The sequence below is a fragment of the Rhagoletis pomonella genome, unplaced genomic scaffold (genome assembly GCF_013731165.1).
Source record: "Rhagoletis pomonella isolate Grant_MI unplaced genomic scaffold, Rhpom_1.0 Rhpom_scaffold_00002, whole genome shotgun sequence".
In the NCBI taxonomy this organism is placed as follows: domain Eukaryota; kingdom Metazoa; phylum Arthropoda; class Insecta; order Diptera; family Tephritidae; genus Rhagoletis; species Rhagoletis pomonella.
Window position 1 is genome coordinate 108,199,897 of NW_023458556.1, and position 17,610 is coordinate 108,217,506.

At 31.9% G+C, this 17,610-nt stretch overlaps 1 protein-coding gene across 3 annotated transcripts in view; it reads left to right on the forward strand.

Annotated features, from left to right (window-relative positions):
* The window catches only part of LOC118734304 (small conductance calcium-activated potassium channel protein), a 184,141-nt gene that overhangs the window by 63,236 nt on the left and 103,295 nt on the right, over positions 1-17,610 (forward strand). For all 3 annotated transcript variants that reach the window (XM_036464025.1, XM_036464026.1, XM_036464024.1), the window contains one exon: positions 15,776-15,880. In XM_036464025.1, the coding sequence (XP_036319918.1) occupies positions 15,776-15,880 (105 nt within the window). The remainder of the gene's footprint in view (positions 1-15,775; positions 15,881-17,610) is intronic.

Sequence of the window (17,610 nt, forward strand, 5' to 3'; positions counted from 1 at the left end):
ATTGGTTTGATATATCTCCATACCAAGTTAGAGTACTCTACCATGAACACTTCCAGAGATATGCAGTATGAAATATTCGGTTTGTATGGGAGGTGCCACGCCCCCTGCACCTAGCGGTATGAAATATACTTTACATCCGATTCTCATATCTACCAAATATACACAAAAAATTTCATAAAGATCGGTCCAGCCGTTTCGGAGGAGTTCGACCACTAACACCGTGACACGAGATTTGTATATATTAGATGTTCATTTATTTGAATTCAATTTATTTTCACTTTGTTTGAATATTGTAATGTCGACACATATTTATATCGGAACAGGTATCACAGCGCATGACTCGCTTATATATACACGAGATTTGGAAGTTTTTATCCAGACGTCCAATCGACATGTTTGATATATCGTTGGAAAGGTCATGCATAGTGTGTCCAGAAAATGTATTCAAGCTTCATAAGCGATTAATCGGATTCTTAAAAATGAGGCTAAAGTGTTGCAAAACAAAAAACGTCTTTATGCTTTTGCCGGTTTAAGGGGGAATGTGGGCACACCCAACATATTTAGTGTTATTCTATAGTCCAATACCTTTCAAACGATACCTTACATATTAAGTTCCGGCCACTAGTTGGAAAGATATAGAGGTAAATGTGTTTTGGTTCGTGTCTCCACTACGAGATGCTTTGGTATGTATGTGGCGTCTGTACGTACCATCATTTAATTTTTTTCAAACTTTCAAAGTACAAAAAAAACTAAGAAGGTTTTGTTCCAGGATGTTTTGATTCGTATGCCTTTGTGGGCGTGGCTGCTGCCTGAAATTCGAAAAAATGCAATTTTTTAAACTACCACTGAGGCCGCACTACTCAGTCCATGTCATTGATGTGGATATCAGTAGAAGGGTCTTCAAACAAGCTATCTAACGCTATCTTTTGTGTTTATGAAATATAAATATGTTATAACGTTATCGCCTGAAAACTAAAAATCGGGCTGCTGAAGATATAGACTTCGAGAATTTTCTCAAAAACTGGTCAGTCGATTTTATTCTAGGTTTCCCTAAGTCTAGCCCAAAACCTTAGCTTTCATCTGGTATATAGCTTATATCTGGGAAAACTCTTGTTGTGGAGATATTACGATTCAAATTGAAAAAATGTCGCTCCAAAAAGGGTCAAATGGTTTAAAATTAACATACTCGTCTAATTTGGTTACTTTAAGATATAAAAATAACATACTCAGTGCCGCGAAAAAAGTTCCCATTCCCCGATTGCCACTCAAATCTAAATTCTCTGCTAATCGGGAAATTTCCCGCGAGTTGACAAGTTGAAGGATGCAGCTGTGCTAATCACTTAGTACATGTCTTGGAAACCACAATTTGTGTGTATTTTAGAGTTTTTTTCAGTCACATGCCGAAATTGTAACATTTTTCCCCATTTTAATTGCAGGTATGTACACAGCATTTAACTATGGTACATGGGTTTATCACCCGCACCTACCTAGGAAGACGCGTACAATATTACCTACAGTTGTACATAAATATGTATGTATGAATGCATTTAGTTCACCCAATGTGCCGCTACTACTTACATACATACATATGTATAAATTGCCACACGGTCAAAAATTTGGGTTTAATTTTTAAGCCGCACTGGGACTACTGCCTTTTTTAATTTTTTATAGTCTACTTTTTAAACCAGTCAATAGTTTTAAGCAATTTTTAATATGTTCTGGTTTAAATTTTAACCGAAAAAGTTCGTGGTTTAAAACTCAAACCAAAAGGTTTTAATTCTAGTTTCTAGGTTTCATATATAGAAAATTTGGTTTAAAATCTAAACCGAAATAGATGATGTTTGCACACAGCGAAATGTGGTGTTGATTCAAACTCAACATATGAAAGCACATTTCCATGCGTGGCTGTAGTTGAGTGTGCAAAGGTGCTTGATAAAATTGGTTGCTACCAAGGCTGTCCGGGTTCAACCCCATCAGACGGAGCATGAAATTTAAGATCTTTTTTTATTCTTAATTATGAAAATATTTGGGTTAAAATTTAAACCGAACTGTTTAAATTCTAAACCCAACATGGGTGCTCTCTTTTTTTAGTCTTGGAAGGTTTGTATTTGAAACTGAATTTAGTTTGGTCATCTATGTATGTAGTCCAAAAAGTTTAAAATTAAAGCCGAAACTTTTAACCGTGCACTGAGCAAAACTACTTGAGAAAAAAACTTCTGTTAACTTGTCAAACGATTCCTAATCTTTGACAATACATTCATTCACCACGATCTTGAAAACTGACCAAATCGGCGTGACCAAGTCCATAGTCATTTTAATATTATATAAACATCCGAAAACATTAAAACGTTTGAAATAAATCTCGTCGCTTTTTTTTGTATTTTTCACTTGGTTGCTGAAGTAATGAAGAATTGAAAATTCATAAGGGAAAATTATAGTTTTTATAAGTTTTATCTTAATATCTTAAAAACGTGTAGACTTTTTGAAAAATGATAAATGAACATGAGGTACTAAATTTAATAGCCCTTAATTTGATATATCGTCCTGTTTATAACAATAACCATTCCATAGATATTACAAGCCAAAGTTTCATTTTCAAAATTCATACACTTTGGTTCAATTGCGCGGGCTAAAGATAAGTTTTTAATTAATCTTTCTTGGTTAATAACAATTGGCTTAGACCTAAGACATCATAATATTACTATTACAATGCGGTCAAATGACTTTTAATTTCCCCCATACAAATTCGACCCAGCCTAATGTACATACATATATTTTTCTCTACACGATTCATTTCGTTTGTTGTTTCGTCTGTGACTACTAAACTACTGTAGTGTACTATCGCCAAAGTGAACTCAGCCGTTTGTTTTTCGTATTGTAACGAACTGTTGAAGTAATAAACGAAACGAAATAGTAACGTACAATATAGTTTATTTCGTACCCTGTTTTTTGCTTTATTCCGTATACGAAAAATTATATGTTTCAATGGACACATCGCTTTGAATACATAAATTAGATGTAGATATTTTTAGCAATTTAGTTGAGAAAAATAAAACATTTAGATTATTGTTTGTATTTTGGTCGATTTTAAATTTGCTACCCCAAAATAATTGATATCAAATAAAACACCTCTTTGAGGTAAAATTTTCGAGTGACGAAAGCTGAACTAGAAACACAAAATTTTTTAACTGCCTTTGAAACGTACGGAAAATCTTTTTTTTTATTTATTCGGAACGTTGCAAAATAGCGTCTACTGCTAGAAACACAAAATAAAAAACAGAACTTTTGCAATGATTCGTATGAATAAAAAAGATTTTCCGTACGTTTCAAAGGCAGTTAAAAAATTCGTATAATTTTCGTCACGAAATTGATATCATAAATTTTGTGTTTCTAGTTCAGCTTTCGTCACTCGAAAATTTTACCTCAAAGAGGTGTTTTATTTGATATGTAATACTCCTATATTGGCAGTAAGAGCTCGTACCGTCCGAAAACACTAGAGTACAGATATATCAATAAACACGTACAAAAGAAAAGGAACACATTCGTTTATAAATAAACATGTACACAACACATACACAAAAACGGCACTCACGTACACAATACATACACAAAAACCGTACTAGACTGTCTCGCTTTGATTTCGGAATGCTTACACATTAGGAAGTTAGCTATATGGTATTCCCTCGAATTGAAAAAAATTTGAAGTCAAAATCATTCATTCGTGTTGTATATGAATAATTCATAAGCCGTTTTGAATGAATGCAGCCCCTAGTTTCTACTATGGTTTGCTGAAGTTTGTTTGTGAGGAGTACAAGTCACTCTTGTTCTCAACAGAAATAAGTATATGCCCGTTCCGTAAGGAAAAAGTGATACAGAAGGCTGTAAAATATCAGATGTCAAAACTCCTCACACACACGAAATAATGGGAATTTATTTCTTGACCGTTTACTTAAAAGATCCGTACCTAGCTTTATATATTGAAATAAGCAAAATAGCATGATCGTTAAAATTAAGCTTGGAAACGCTGAATAAGCAATTCCAAGCAAAAACTTAAACTTTTCGGCCCTGCTGATAAACAAACGTCTCAGAAAATTTCAGGGTTCCAACTTATCAGAACAATCGGTTCTATGGGAACTGTATGTTATAGTTGGCTGATCTTGTAGTTCTGATCAATGCATTATAAAAATACATAATCCCACCAAATTTTTATTTTCTTATACGTACAAACATCGGACTAATCTTCATATACCATTTCATTCTTATGAAAGGTATAAAGAGTAAATTTTTTATAACTTTAAGATCCTCTGAACTTCATGGAAATTGAAATTTTTGAAAATAATTGTTCTTCAAATTTATTTACATATAATATTTACTACATATGTATATTCAATGATGTGATGGAACCATTTTTATCGGTCTTTCAAAAATAAATGGAGTAACTCAATGGAATTTTGACACATGAATTTTCTAAAAATTTTACCTTTTATTACTTGGAACACAATTAAAACTCACTCGGACTTCAAAAATATTTACGCAAGAAGTATTTCTATCTATATATATATTATTATATCTATAAATATATTTATACGGTAATATAAATTTTGTCCGCTTTCGATTGGCGATTCTGCCGAACCGATTTCAAAACCAAAAACACCATTGGAAAGGTATTTTTCTGTAGATGATGAAAGTTTTTATGGTCGTCGGTTAAAATCGTCGTTTCGAAATTTCAATATTTGGGTATGGTTGTTGTTGCAGCCTGTTCAGTTTGAATTGTTCTCGCATTTGGTTTACATCGTATTTAAAATTAAACTAAGTAATAAAGATAAATGGGATGATGAAGAAATAAATGATAACGATTAGGACAAAAAGGTGAGGGCAAAATTAAAGTTGAAAGACGAAAATGAAAACAATGACAGATACATAAGAATTATGGTAACTGAAATGGTAAGAAAATTTCTTGAATTTTTGAAGTGAAACTTCTTTAGCGGCAGTTGGCTGGTTGGGAGTAAATTGGCAAATTCACAGAAAAGGTTGGGACGGAAATGGTTGCAACGGAAACAAGTGCTTCTTAGCGGTTTAGCGGTTTAAGAATAAAAATAAAAACAAAGATGCCTAAAGATAAAGGCAAAAACGAGATCAAGGTAAAGGTGAAAGGAAATATGCAAAAATAAAGATAAATATTAATAAAAGATGAAGATGAAGATCGATATTATTATCGATATAATACTCGATATTGTTATCGACAAAATAATCGATATTGTTATCGATACTGTTATTGATTAAATAATCGATACTGTTATCGATATTGTTATCGATACAACCATTATATATATCTATATGTTTATAGATATTGTTATCGGTATACTTAATCACACAGTTCGCGACAGTCTTATCGATATAATAATCGGCGCATGATATCAAATCACACGATATCACGTGGCATAACATCACATGATATGAAATCACTTGACTTGACATCACATGATATGTCGTCACATGATATGACATCGTATGACATTACATAGCATTACATAATATGGCATCACATGGTATGACATCATATGACATGACATCAGATGATATGACAGCACATGACATGACATCCTATCACATCACATCCTATCGCACCACATAAAATCGCATCGCATACAAAAAATCTTTTCGCATTTTCATTTGACCACTCATTACTTCTTTATTTATCCATCGATTCGCTTTATTAGTAACTTGATTTGTTTGTAACAGAGCAGGCTTTAGCACAACTGCAGAAATTTGACACAGAACCTGTTAGTTTTTTTTAATGTTTCTCCTGTTAAAATTTGTTTATTTTTATTTTTTTCATCATGGTTCATGAGATGTAAGTGACTAAGTGTAACTACCTTTGGTTTTAAGCTGAATAACGGTAAATTGCCGACATATAAAAAAATCCCAAAATTTTCATTTTTACACATTCATGTTTCTGGCATACGGGGGACGATATGTACTTGCCGATTTGTTTTACAAAAATTATTTAAAAAGCAGACGTCTCGGTTGCTCAGCAAACCGGTTAATCGTTTCTGTAATTATTTCACATTGATTCTCTAAAACAAATTGTTGATGTATTCTTAAAATGCATAAGCCTAAAGGTAAATTTTATAGGAAATTAAAGTAACAATTTATTAAAACTAGTAGTAACCCCCGAAATACGGGTGAGTACTTAGCTCAAAATGTATTTAAAGAACTTCGTGAAAGACAACAATTAATCTTGTATTGCTAGACACCTGATAACCCAGGATAATGTTTAAGTTCTTAAAAGACATTACTCTAATCTAAACTTCGTGCAGTGGGTCATGAGAAAACCGTCATCTTTAAGGTATAGTCCAACCTTTCACAATATCTGGTATTAGTCTTAATCTGAAACGCAGTAATCATTGAAAATTGACGCCGTTTATGGTGAAAAGCATTTAATATCAAACTAAAAATAAAACTAAAGCTTTCTTAACCCTAGAAGCCTAATCTATTTGGGAGTAACGTAAAGCCTTAATATACGCCTTAGATTCTTATGTACTTAAAAGATAACCTGTGAGCTAAAATATACTTAGTCCTGTCTTATTTTTTTTTAAAGAATATTGAAGTTGTGAGTTTAACTAATAACAAAACATAGTTTTATTAATAAAAACCATAACCACATTTATTTAAAACAACAAAATAAAAAGTAAATTTTGTGTTAAAATAAAAAAAGGACCCATTCCGTATACGCCTCGCAGACGTAGATTATACTTTTAGGGTTAACCCTTTCAGTAGAAAAATTCAACCACTGGTTCTAAAAAATTTTAAATATGTGCTGATTTTGGATCGTTCATTTTAAAAATCACATACAAAAATGTGTAATGCTTTGGGGTTTGCGGTCATTCAGGATCCTTTTTAATGGTCAGTGATATCCTAGGTGTTTAAAAAAGAAAGGGAACTCAGCTATTTTTATTTTTTGCTTTCGTGAAATATATTTCAAAACTATGAATAATACCTAATAAATTTTCTCAATTCCACGGAAATATGGTTAATATTTTTCAATGGATTATATTACTTACTATCGACTTTTCTGCCGCTTTTTACTTTTTTGACAAACACGGTCAACTGCAACTACAGCTTGCACTTTAGTTTGATATATAGCTCAATTCTGTGGCTGCTACAGATCGGCCTAACTAAGACGTATGACTGAGCGATTATATATAGATACCAAAGGCCTGAACTACAAAACATAGCGACATGGAACACATCATGCAAGTGCCAGTTTATATCAAGTCGCTTATACATGTTTGAAAGTGATATACAAAGACATTGCCGAATAAATTCAAATCCATATACATATGTAATACTCCTATATTGGCAGTAAGAGCTAGTACCGTCCGAAAACACTACAGTACAGATATATCAATAAACACGTACGAAAGAAAAGGAACACATACGTTTATAAATAAACATGTACACAACACATACACAAAAACGGCACTCAAGTACACAATACATTGACAAAAACGGTACTAGACTGTCTCGCTTTGATTTCGGAACGCTTACACATTGAGAAGTTAGCTTACTGCGAAATATAGAAGTATTACATATATCGACGCTCCCAACGAAGAGTAGCACATATCAAATTACCGCACATTTCACTATTCGCGTCGAAGACTAGCACATTTCATTATTCGCGTCGAAAAGTAGCACATTTCAGATTTTCGCGTGGAAGACTAGCACATTTCACTATTCGCGTGGAAGAGTAGCACATTTCAGAATTTTGCGTGGAAGTGTAGCACATTTCAGATTTTTGCGTGGAAGAGTAGCACATTTCAGATACTCGCGTAGAAGAATAGCGAATTCATATAAAGTGGTACTAGCAGCCGTACAAAAACCAAACATACGTGTATGTAATAATTATTTCTCCTCGACTAAGCTGAGAGTTTAATGTTGTGTATGGAGCTTTTCGGTATTTTATTACAAATAGAATAAACGTTTATTTTCCTCCTACTCGTTTGGATGCATATTCGCGTCTTCCTCAGGGAATCTATTTATAAATACTAGAAACATATATGTGCATTAGGGTGGTCCAAAAATGCATGTGAAAAAGTAAAGTCGGAATTTTTATGCTCTCAGCCCCTAGGATTGTTCTATACCGAAAAAATATATCCCTATTTTTTATTTTGAAATCAAAAAAATAGTTAGAGGTCGCTCAAAGCGCCCAAAGTTTCCCATGTACATATTTTATATGGGGAAAAACACTTTTGGTAGAAATGGTATATAATTCAAAAAAACTGTTTTTCTATCGGAAAACTTTTTTCATCTGCAGGATTCCCAATAATAATACCCAATTGTTTATTTAACCTTTTTTCATCGCAACTATAATTTGTAGGTCCGCCAAAAACCCAAAAAACCCCGAAAAATGCAATGGGGGACAAATAAAAAATCGTTAGTATTAAAAAATTGTTAAATAAATAATTGGGTATTATTATTGAAAGTCTCCTGAAGAGAACCAGAGTTTTCTGATCGAAAAATATTGATTTTCAAAAATTCTATACCATTTCTACGAAAAGTTGTTTTTTCCCATACAAAAATACATGGAAAACTTTGAGCGCTTTGAACGACCACTAAATATTTTTTGATTTAAAAAAAAATATGGGTACACTTTTCTATATACAACAATCCTAGGGAGTGAGAGCATTACAATTCCGACTCTACTGTTTTTGGACCACCCTAATGTACATGCAGTCATATCAAGAGCACCTCATTTCAAAGTGATATTGTTTTCCACTTTTTTTTATTTACTTATTTTTAAGAATTTTCATTAAAATAAAGTTCATTCTCTGAAGAAGTCCATATAAACCCATGATTCAATAATAGAAAGGTTTTGTAATAAAACAGTGTTCTCGCGCCCACACATAAAATCGGCTCCTTTACTTGTGCATAATGTTGCTTACTCTATAGTTTCTAATGATATTAGTAGTAAAACCAAAAATTCTTCATACTAAATATTCGTTGGCGTCACCTTCGTTTGCGTAAGTTTCTAGAACAAGTGTAGAATAGCGACCGTTTAGCTATAAAATAACCAAAAATGCCGATTGATAGAACTTTTTACGCTGATTTCAACGATACCAAATTTATTTGTCACTAGTAAAAAAAGAAGATATAAGAGGTTTATTTGTATTTTTTATTATCACTAAATTGTTGAAACCCAAAAGTAGATCATGATAAAGTATGTAATATCGAATTAAAGATAATAACTTTACTTTCTAAATTATATAAAATTCTTTACCATTAATTATACAGTTTTTCAAAAAAAGTTATTTCATGAAAAAAATAATATTTCTTCGTTTTTAGTGGTTTTGGTTTAAAAATACAAAAAGCTATAAATTATGTACATCAGCTGAAGAACAAATTAATTACCTTTATGGTGACGTCATTAGCTGCTTAATTAATTATAAAGTACATAAGATATTAATATTTAAAATATCCAAAACATGAACTTTAACCTTCTAGAACCTCTTCATTTTTTACTTGCGCTAAATCATTTTGGCATGGTTGAAATGAGCATAAAAAGTTCTTCCCCTTTCTCCTACTTCCAAAATACAAATCTAGATAAAGGAGTGTCAAATTTTAGCTGTCACAAATTGCACAACCTTGTATTATTGAATCATGATATAAACCCAAATTTAAAACTTTATAGAAAACTAACAAAATCTAAAAATGTTCATCCAAATGTCAAATAATTTTTTTTTAAGAATTTTTTGAGTATATAGATTTAAAGCCCTTTCAATTTTATTGCAATAATGTGCAAGTTTCAAGTGGCTAAAAAATTTCCGTTGTTGCGGTTTTCTTTCATATAAAAATAAATTGTGTTTATTCGTTATATAGTAGCAAATGCGACAAAAATAATCAAAGGAATCAAAGGATATACCGTCGGAATTTCATGAATTTTATAATAGAATTACACAAATATAATATAAGCACTTGAATTTCCAGTATAAATTATGCTCTTATGATTTAGTTTAAATGTGCTACTATTCCACGCAAACATCTGAAATGTGCTAGTCTTCCACGCAAAAATCTGAAATGTGCTACTCTTCCTCGCAAAAATCTGAAATGTGCTACTCTTCCACGCAAAATTCTGAAATGTGCTAGTCTTCCACGCAAAAATCTGAAATGTGCTAGTCTTCCACGCAAATAATGAAATGTGCTACTCTTCCACGCAAAAATCTGAAATGTGCTACTTTTCGACGCGAATAATGAAATGTGCTAGTCTTCCACGCTAATAGTCCCGTAGGGACCGAAGATATGTTCAAATCAAATCATGCATCAAATTTATGCATGTCAACAAAAGGAACACATGCGACATATTCAGCATTATTATTTACATTGTATATACGGGAAGAGATTTTCCGAATTTTGCAAGCTCCTACTATAGTAAAATTTATTAAACAATTACCTAATTAAAAATCTATATACCAACGGTGGGCGAACGTGGCTCTTTGAGCCAAATGCGGCTCTTTGCTTAGCAAAGGACGGCTCTTTTTACTTTCTCCTTGCGTAGAACATTTTTGCCCTTTTTACTTTTTAAAATACATATTTCATACGTATTACACATATTTGCCAACAAGAAAAAAGCTGATCACGAAGAGCTGGTTGGAATTTACGCAAATCCCTAAATTGAATTTGATGGTTTGGAAGTTGAAATAGTAAAATGCGACTAATTAAATTTGTAAGAAATAAGTAATTATTCGTTTAGTCAGTGAACTGTGTCAGGATAAGAATTCAGGATTCGTTTTCTTACGTTTTCAATTTTATACTTTTTACAGGTCTATTCTGCGCTGGTAACATAAATTTTATAACCGGCAATTAAAGTGTCTGTAAATTTTTAAACCTTTTTCACATTCTGTGCTCTCTTGTAACCGGTAAATTTGGTTACCATCACATAAGCTGGTAACAAAATATTGCCCCGTGAAATATGCAATACAGGAATTTCCACAAATCTTCATAGCTGAGCTGCTGAATATTTTCACTGCATTACCAACGTACCTAGAATCACGGTGACAAGAAGTGGTAACATTTTTTGGTAATAAAATTTTCCGGTCACAAAATCTTCGGTAACGTGCAGAATAGACCTGTTAATGTAAACAAAATTTCTATCAGCTGTTCGTCTGCAAATTTTCTGTTCGCGTACTATTTTGGATATTTTTCTCTCGTGAGAGAACAGATGATATTTCGCCGGAATTTCGCTGTTGGATATTTTTGACTGGAGATTTTAAACCAACGTACATATTGACTATCCAACATTTAACAGAATTGTTATAACAGCTTTAACTGACCTAAAACCAGATTTTGAAAATCTCGTCAATGGGATCTTTTGAATTTTCTTGTATATCTATCTTACGTACAATAGAATAATAATAAAAAATTTCGAGCCCCCCCCCTGCCCCTACGTAGCGACGCCCATGATAACGTATCCATAGAATAAAAATTTAACTCGATTTTTGGAATCAGCGGGCGTTTCTACATACAAATTGGATAGTGGCGTCTGGAGAACAAAATCCAAATAAAAATTTTTGATCCAGTATTATTAAAGGGTGGGTATCAATCGAAATGGGTTTGAAAACTCTTTATTTCCGACCTTTATTTAGGAGAGTCGTCACGTGTTTCAACAATCAAATTCAACTTAGTTCATCAGTGTATTGAAATACATAAGTATCACAATGTCAAACAAAAGCAAAGTGGAATTGACTAAAAGTTTTATGAAATATTAAGAAATATTAAGTATTTAAAGGTAAAGCCGTTCGCTCATTTCGTCGGCCGTCATTTATTTGTTGAAGTTTGTCTACTTCATGAAATTGAAATTTTCAGAACAACTCAAATGCCAAATAAAAGTAAAATAAATAAATGAAAATATTCAATTTTGATTTTATTTGAGACTAAAAGTGAGAATGTACATATATATGTGTGAGATTAAAAATTTTAAAATATTTTTGCTATGTTAGCAAACTTCAAAAATATTCAGGCTTGCTCTCAGCGGTTTTAACTTTAAATTATTGTATCATGGATATGGGTACCGATCGAAAGAGATTTTTGGTTTGAGAATCTATATATTAATACGCTAACATAAATTTTTTCTCCGTTCGTTTGGCGATTCTACCGAACCGATTTCAAAACCAAGAACACCGTTGGAAAGGCATTTTTCCGTAGATGAGCAGAGTTTTTATGGTTTCACAATTGGTTGAAAATTACAGCCAAAACCGTCGTTTAAACATTTTCGAATTGTGTATACATGTTGCTGCAACATGTTCAATTTGACATGTTTCGCCTGTTGTTTCACTACACATTTGAAATTAAGCTTTGAAATAAAGATAAATATGAAGATGAAGAAATAAATGATAACGAAGAAGTCAAAAAAAAGAAGGCAAAAGTGAAGATAAAGACGAAAATGAAGACAATGACAAAAACATAAGAATTAGGGTAACTAAAAGGGTAAGAACATTTCTTGAATTTATGAAGTGAAACTTCTTTAGCGGCAGTTGGTTGGTTGGGAGTAAATTGTCAAATTCAAGGGGAATAATGCACATGGAAATAGTTCTCAGCGGTTTGAGAATAAAAACAAAAACAAAGATGCCTAGAGGTACAGGCAAAAACGAAGATTAAAGTAAATTTAAACACTTTAAGGTAAAGGTGAAGAGGAATATGCAAAAATAAAGATCAATATGAAGAAAAGGATGAGGATGAAGATCGATATTGTTATCGATATAAAACTCGATAGTTTTGTCGATATAATAATCGATATTGCTATCGATAAAATAATCGATATTGTTATCGATACTGTTATTGATTAAATAACCGCTATTTCAATCGATATAATAATCAATATTATAATCGATATTGTTATCGATACAATAATGGATATTGTTATCGGCACAATAATCGATTAAATAATTGATTTTGTTATAGATTTAGTCATTTATATTGTCGTTGTTGTTGTTAACGATATGTACAATAATCGATACTGAAGATTTTTGTATTTATCGATGAATTAATCGATTTTACAATCGTTGTATTTTTCTATATGTTTATGGATATTGTTATCGGTATTTTTATCGACACAGTTATCAACAGGGTTATCGATATACTAATCGGAACATGGAATGTGATCACATTACATGGCAACACATCACATGATATTACATCACATAATATGATATCACATCACACGATATCACGTGACATGACATTATATGATATTACATCACATTATATGGCATGACATCACATGATCTGACATCGTATGACATGACATGGCATTACATGACGTGGCATCACATGATATGATATCATATGGTATGACATCAGAGGATATGACAACACATGACATGACATCCTATCACATCACATAAAATCTCGCCACATCTTATCACGTCATCGCACCTCATCTCATCTACGTGAATAGAAAAAGAAAAGGATATAAGCAAAGATGTGAAAGATAAAAGCAAAGATGAAGAACAAGGTAAAGTTACCGATTTCAAAACCAAAAACACCGTTGGAAAGATAATTTTCTGTAGATGAGGAGAGTTTTTATAGTTTCGAAATTGGTTGAAAATCGTCGTTTAAAAACTTCCATATTTGTGTATGGTTGTTTTTGCAACCTGTACAATTTAAGCTGTTTCGCATTTTGTTTTACTTCGTATTTGAAATTAAACTTTGAAATAAAGATAAATATGAAGATGAAGAAACAAGTGATAACGATGAAGACAAAAAAAGGCAAAAGTGAAGATAAAGACGAAAATTGAGATAAAGGCGAAAATTGAGACAATGAGAAATACATAAGAATTAGGTTAACAGAGTTGAAATTTTCCGATAGGAATCGAAATAAAATCAGCCATAAAGGTTACTGAAATTTATCGAATCATCGAAGTATATTATCGCAACGTATCGAATTATTCCAACTGATCAATGTTTACTGAGTTGTCGAAATTTATATATACAGAAACTTACTGGTCCAAATTTACGGATAGTTATCGAGCTATAAAAACGTGTGGGATTAACGAAATTTGTCAAGTTAAAGAAATGTATCAAGTTATCGATATTTATTGAATTATCATTATTTATAGACTTAACGAAATTTATCGAGGTGTCGTAATGCATGGAGTTCTTTCAACTTACAGAGTTATCGATAATTATTGATCTACTGAAATTGGTTGGTTCAACGAATCGAAGTTTATGGAATTTTCAAAATATATCGATTTATCGAGATTTTAAGGTTATATAAGCTTATCGACATATCACTGCTTATCGAATTTAATCGCCTTAACAAAGTGTAACGAGTTATCAAAATGTTTAGATAGTTTTCGAAAAATGTGGAGATGTCAAAAGTAAAAATTTATAAAGGCATCCAAAGTTTTTACATTTTTGAGTTATCGAAATTTATCGAGCCATCGAATTTCACAGTTATCGAAATTGGTCGAGTTAACGAATTTTGTTGAGTTATCGAATTTTAGTGTTCTTGAAATTCATCGAACTTTCGATATGTATCAAATCATTGAAATTTATCGATAAACTTGAATGTATCGGGTCAATTCGAAGTCCTGCCGAAGTCCTCCAAAGACCTTCTCAGATAAAAAAAAACTTTAGTTACGTTTTAGCAGATTTTCCGGTTAGTTAATTTGTATCGTATAAGTTTTGCTACGTGTTAAGTTAGAAAACCTCTGCAAGGTTCTAAAACTAGAAAAACTGTCGAATTTCGACAGTAACTGGCACTCTAGTATCTTTGGTTAGGCTGGCTACCTTTTCGAAAAGTCATATCGATCTAAATAAGCATATATCTGTGGTCATAGGCAATAACCGCCTAAGTCGAAAAACCTGAATTCGAGAAAAAACGTTTTAAACATTAGGATTGTAATGTTAACCTTATGGGGAAACCAAAATATGTTCGTCTATAACTTTTTAAATAGCCTAGCTGGCGAGATTGAGATTCACATATATATGGAATAGTAGTTGCAGAATACGATAGCATATATAACTAAATTCTTTCTTAAATCGACTTAGGGGATTATTGCTTATCACCATAGATATGTAGATTATACGTGAAGGCATTTTTGTAACAGTAATCAGATTTGCACCGTTCCTCCGAATTTCCAAAATGTGAAGTCAAATTAATGATCTTTGTCTGTACATAGATGTGCGATAAAGTTAAAGTTATTTTTTTAATGATGAACTTTTTTATCTGAAATTTAATGAAATTAAAAACCTGGACTATTCGAGACCTCTCTTCACTCAGAAACGGTTGGACGGGTTTTGATGAAATATGGCACTCGGATCGCTTATAACTGTGACTAATATTAAGAATATTTTTTAGGGTTTTGAAATTCAATTTTGGGCGTTTTAACGTCAGGCGCGTTCACTACTTTACACTAATCGCCTTAAATTGTCAGTTGCGGAGTAACAGAACGATAATTAATTGGATTGTTTTCAGACTATCTTTTACCTTCTTAAATTCAATCTAGCATGACTTTTTTCGATTATGGAAAATGATTTTTTGATGCAGATCTTATTTTTAACACTTAATATGCCTGAAAATGGGCGGGCAGCGAAAAAATCATATTGTACACTAATGGAAAACTCGGCGTCCATGTAGTTGAATTGTTCTAGTCAGTGAAGGACAAACCGATTTTCCGCCTGGAAAAGTATTGTGGCGTTTTCTTCTACATAGATTCTTATGTTTATATATTCATAAAATGTGTCTTTCAGATTTGTTTCTAAATCTATCTTTCAGATTTGTTTTGAAAACCTTAATGACAATATGTCCTGGAACGGTGCTACTCGTTTTCATGGTATCCTTGTGGATAATTGCTTCATGGACCTTGCGACAGTGTGAAAGGTAATAATTTCTATCTTTTCAAGTTGTATAATACGTTTTTGGATTTGTTTGCGATTTTTGTTTGCGACAACACTACTATCTCACCAATCTCTTAATATCTGTAAACAGTATATATAACATTATATATGTATATGTACGCGCTTCTACGCATTTTTTGTCACAACTCTTCTTTTATAGAAAATCAAGTATGATTACAGTTAATGTAAAAAAGTGTACATATATACATTTATACTATATACATACAAGTATACGCGGTTCTACGTTTTGGAGTTGTTGACATAATGTTTTCAAACTTAAAAGCCTTTTTGATTCTTCAACTGAGACAGCTAATCATTTTTAAGAAGTTGAAAAAAGTAAACTTTTTGTCATAAACTTTTGTAAAACTTTAGTTATGCAAAGACCTTTTAAAAAAATTTAATTAATATATTGGCCTATGGTTTTTATAAAAATAAAGTTAGTTCTTGCTTATTTCTTGTCACAATAGTCAATAATTTTTAATATTTATCTTTAGATTCAAAAGCTGTAAATTTTCATGTTCATGGTTAGCGCATTTACTTGCAGGGCCCTTCTTGAATTACATCAAAGACGAACTTATCGATAAATCAGTATATTGCTAAACTATTAAAAACATTAATCTACTTTCAATCCAGCTAAGATTACATATAATATTGTGTTGAGGAAAATCCACTAGCGAAATGATAAATGCTCAACTTCTGTTATTTGTTTAATACCAATGTGCAAATCAACCAATTCCTTGATTCTTTTCAGTACTTGCTAGTGAAGTAGCCCTCTCCCTCGTTCTCTCTTGAGAGAGTTTGTAGTATTTCTTGGCTATCTCAGATTCTTCGAATTAGTGCGGCAAAAACAATCCAGGTGATCAGAAATTTCTGATATAATGATGTACCTTCTTCTATACATCAACCGATGTATGGTTTTGATTTGATAAATTAATAGTAAAATACGCGCAGGCTCTTTTTTGTCGAATAAACTCCCAATATAGCCCTGGCAGTGTGCAAACGTTTCTTTTATTTAGCTGAGTTTTTACAACAAGAGAAATCCCAATTTTTTTTAGGAATTTTTAAGGAACCGATGGAAATTAAAAAAATATTTTTAACAACGCTTTTAACTAGTACCTGTGCAAATTTCCAGAATATGAGCTAACCGGTGCAACACTGTTACAACGTTGACGAATTGTTTTCTTCGTTGATCGTTTAAATAACGTTAACAAAATAATAGACTACGAAAATCAGTATTGTCAATATTAAATAAAATTAACCTATCATATGAGATTTCAAATGGCACAACCTAAAGTAAAAACATATCTGGCTCTAAGATAAATTACGACGTTTTGGCTTTCAGTCTTAAAAGTTGGAAAACACTAGAAATAATGCACTCCTATTCGCAATATTCAATAAGTCAGAGATTTACACATTTATACTTACGCATACTTTACGCATATTTGGTACATATGTATGCATGTACATATTTACATAAACATTCAGATACGATTTGCCTAAATTTCTGAGTATAATATTCTTAAAGAACTTTCGATAAAACAACTTAAATATTGCAATTTTCAAAGTGGCTCTCTCTGAAAATTAACTTACTGAAATTCTACTCGTGTAACATACGTATGTATATATGTGTGGGATTTTATATAAATTCTGTCCGTAATCAAATTTAAAGTTTGAAATATCTGTGAATTTATTTTAATCATTTAATAAATGTTA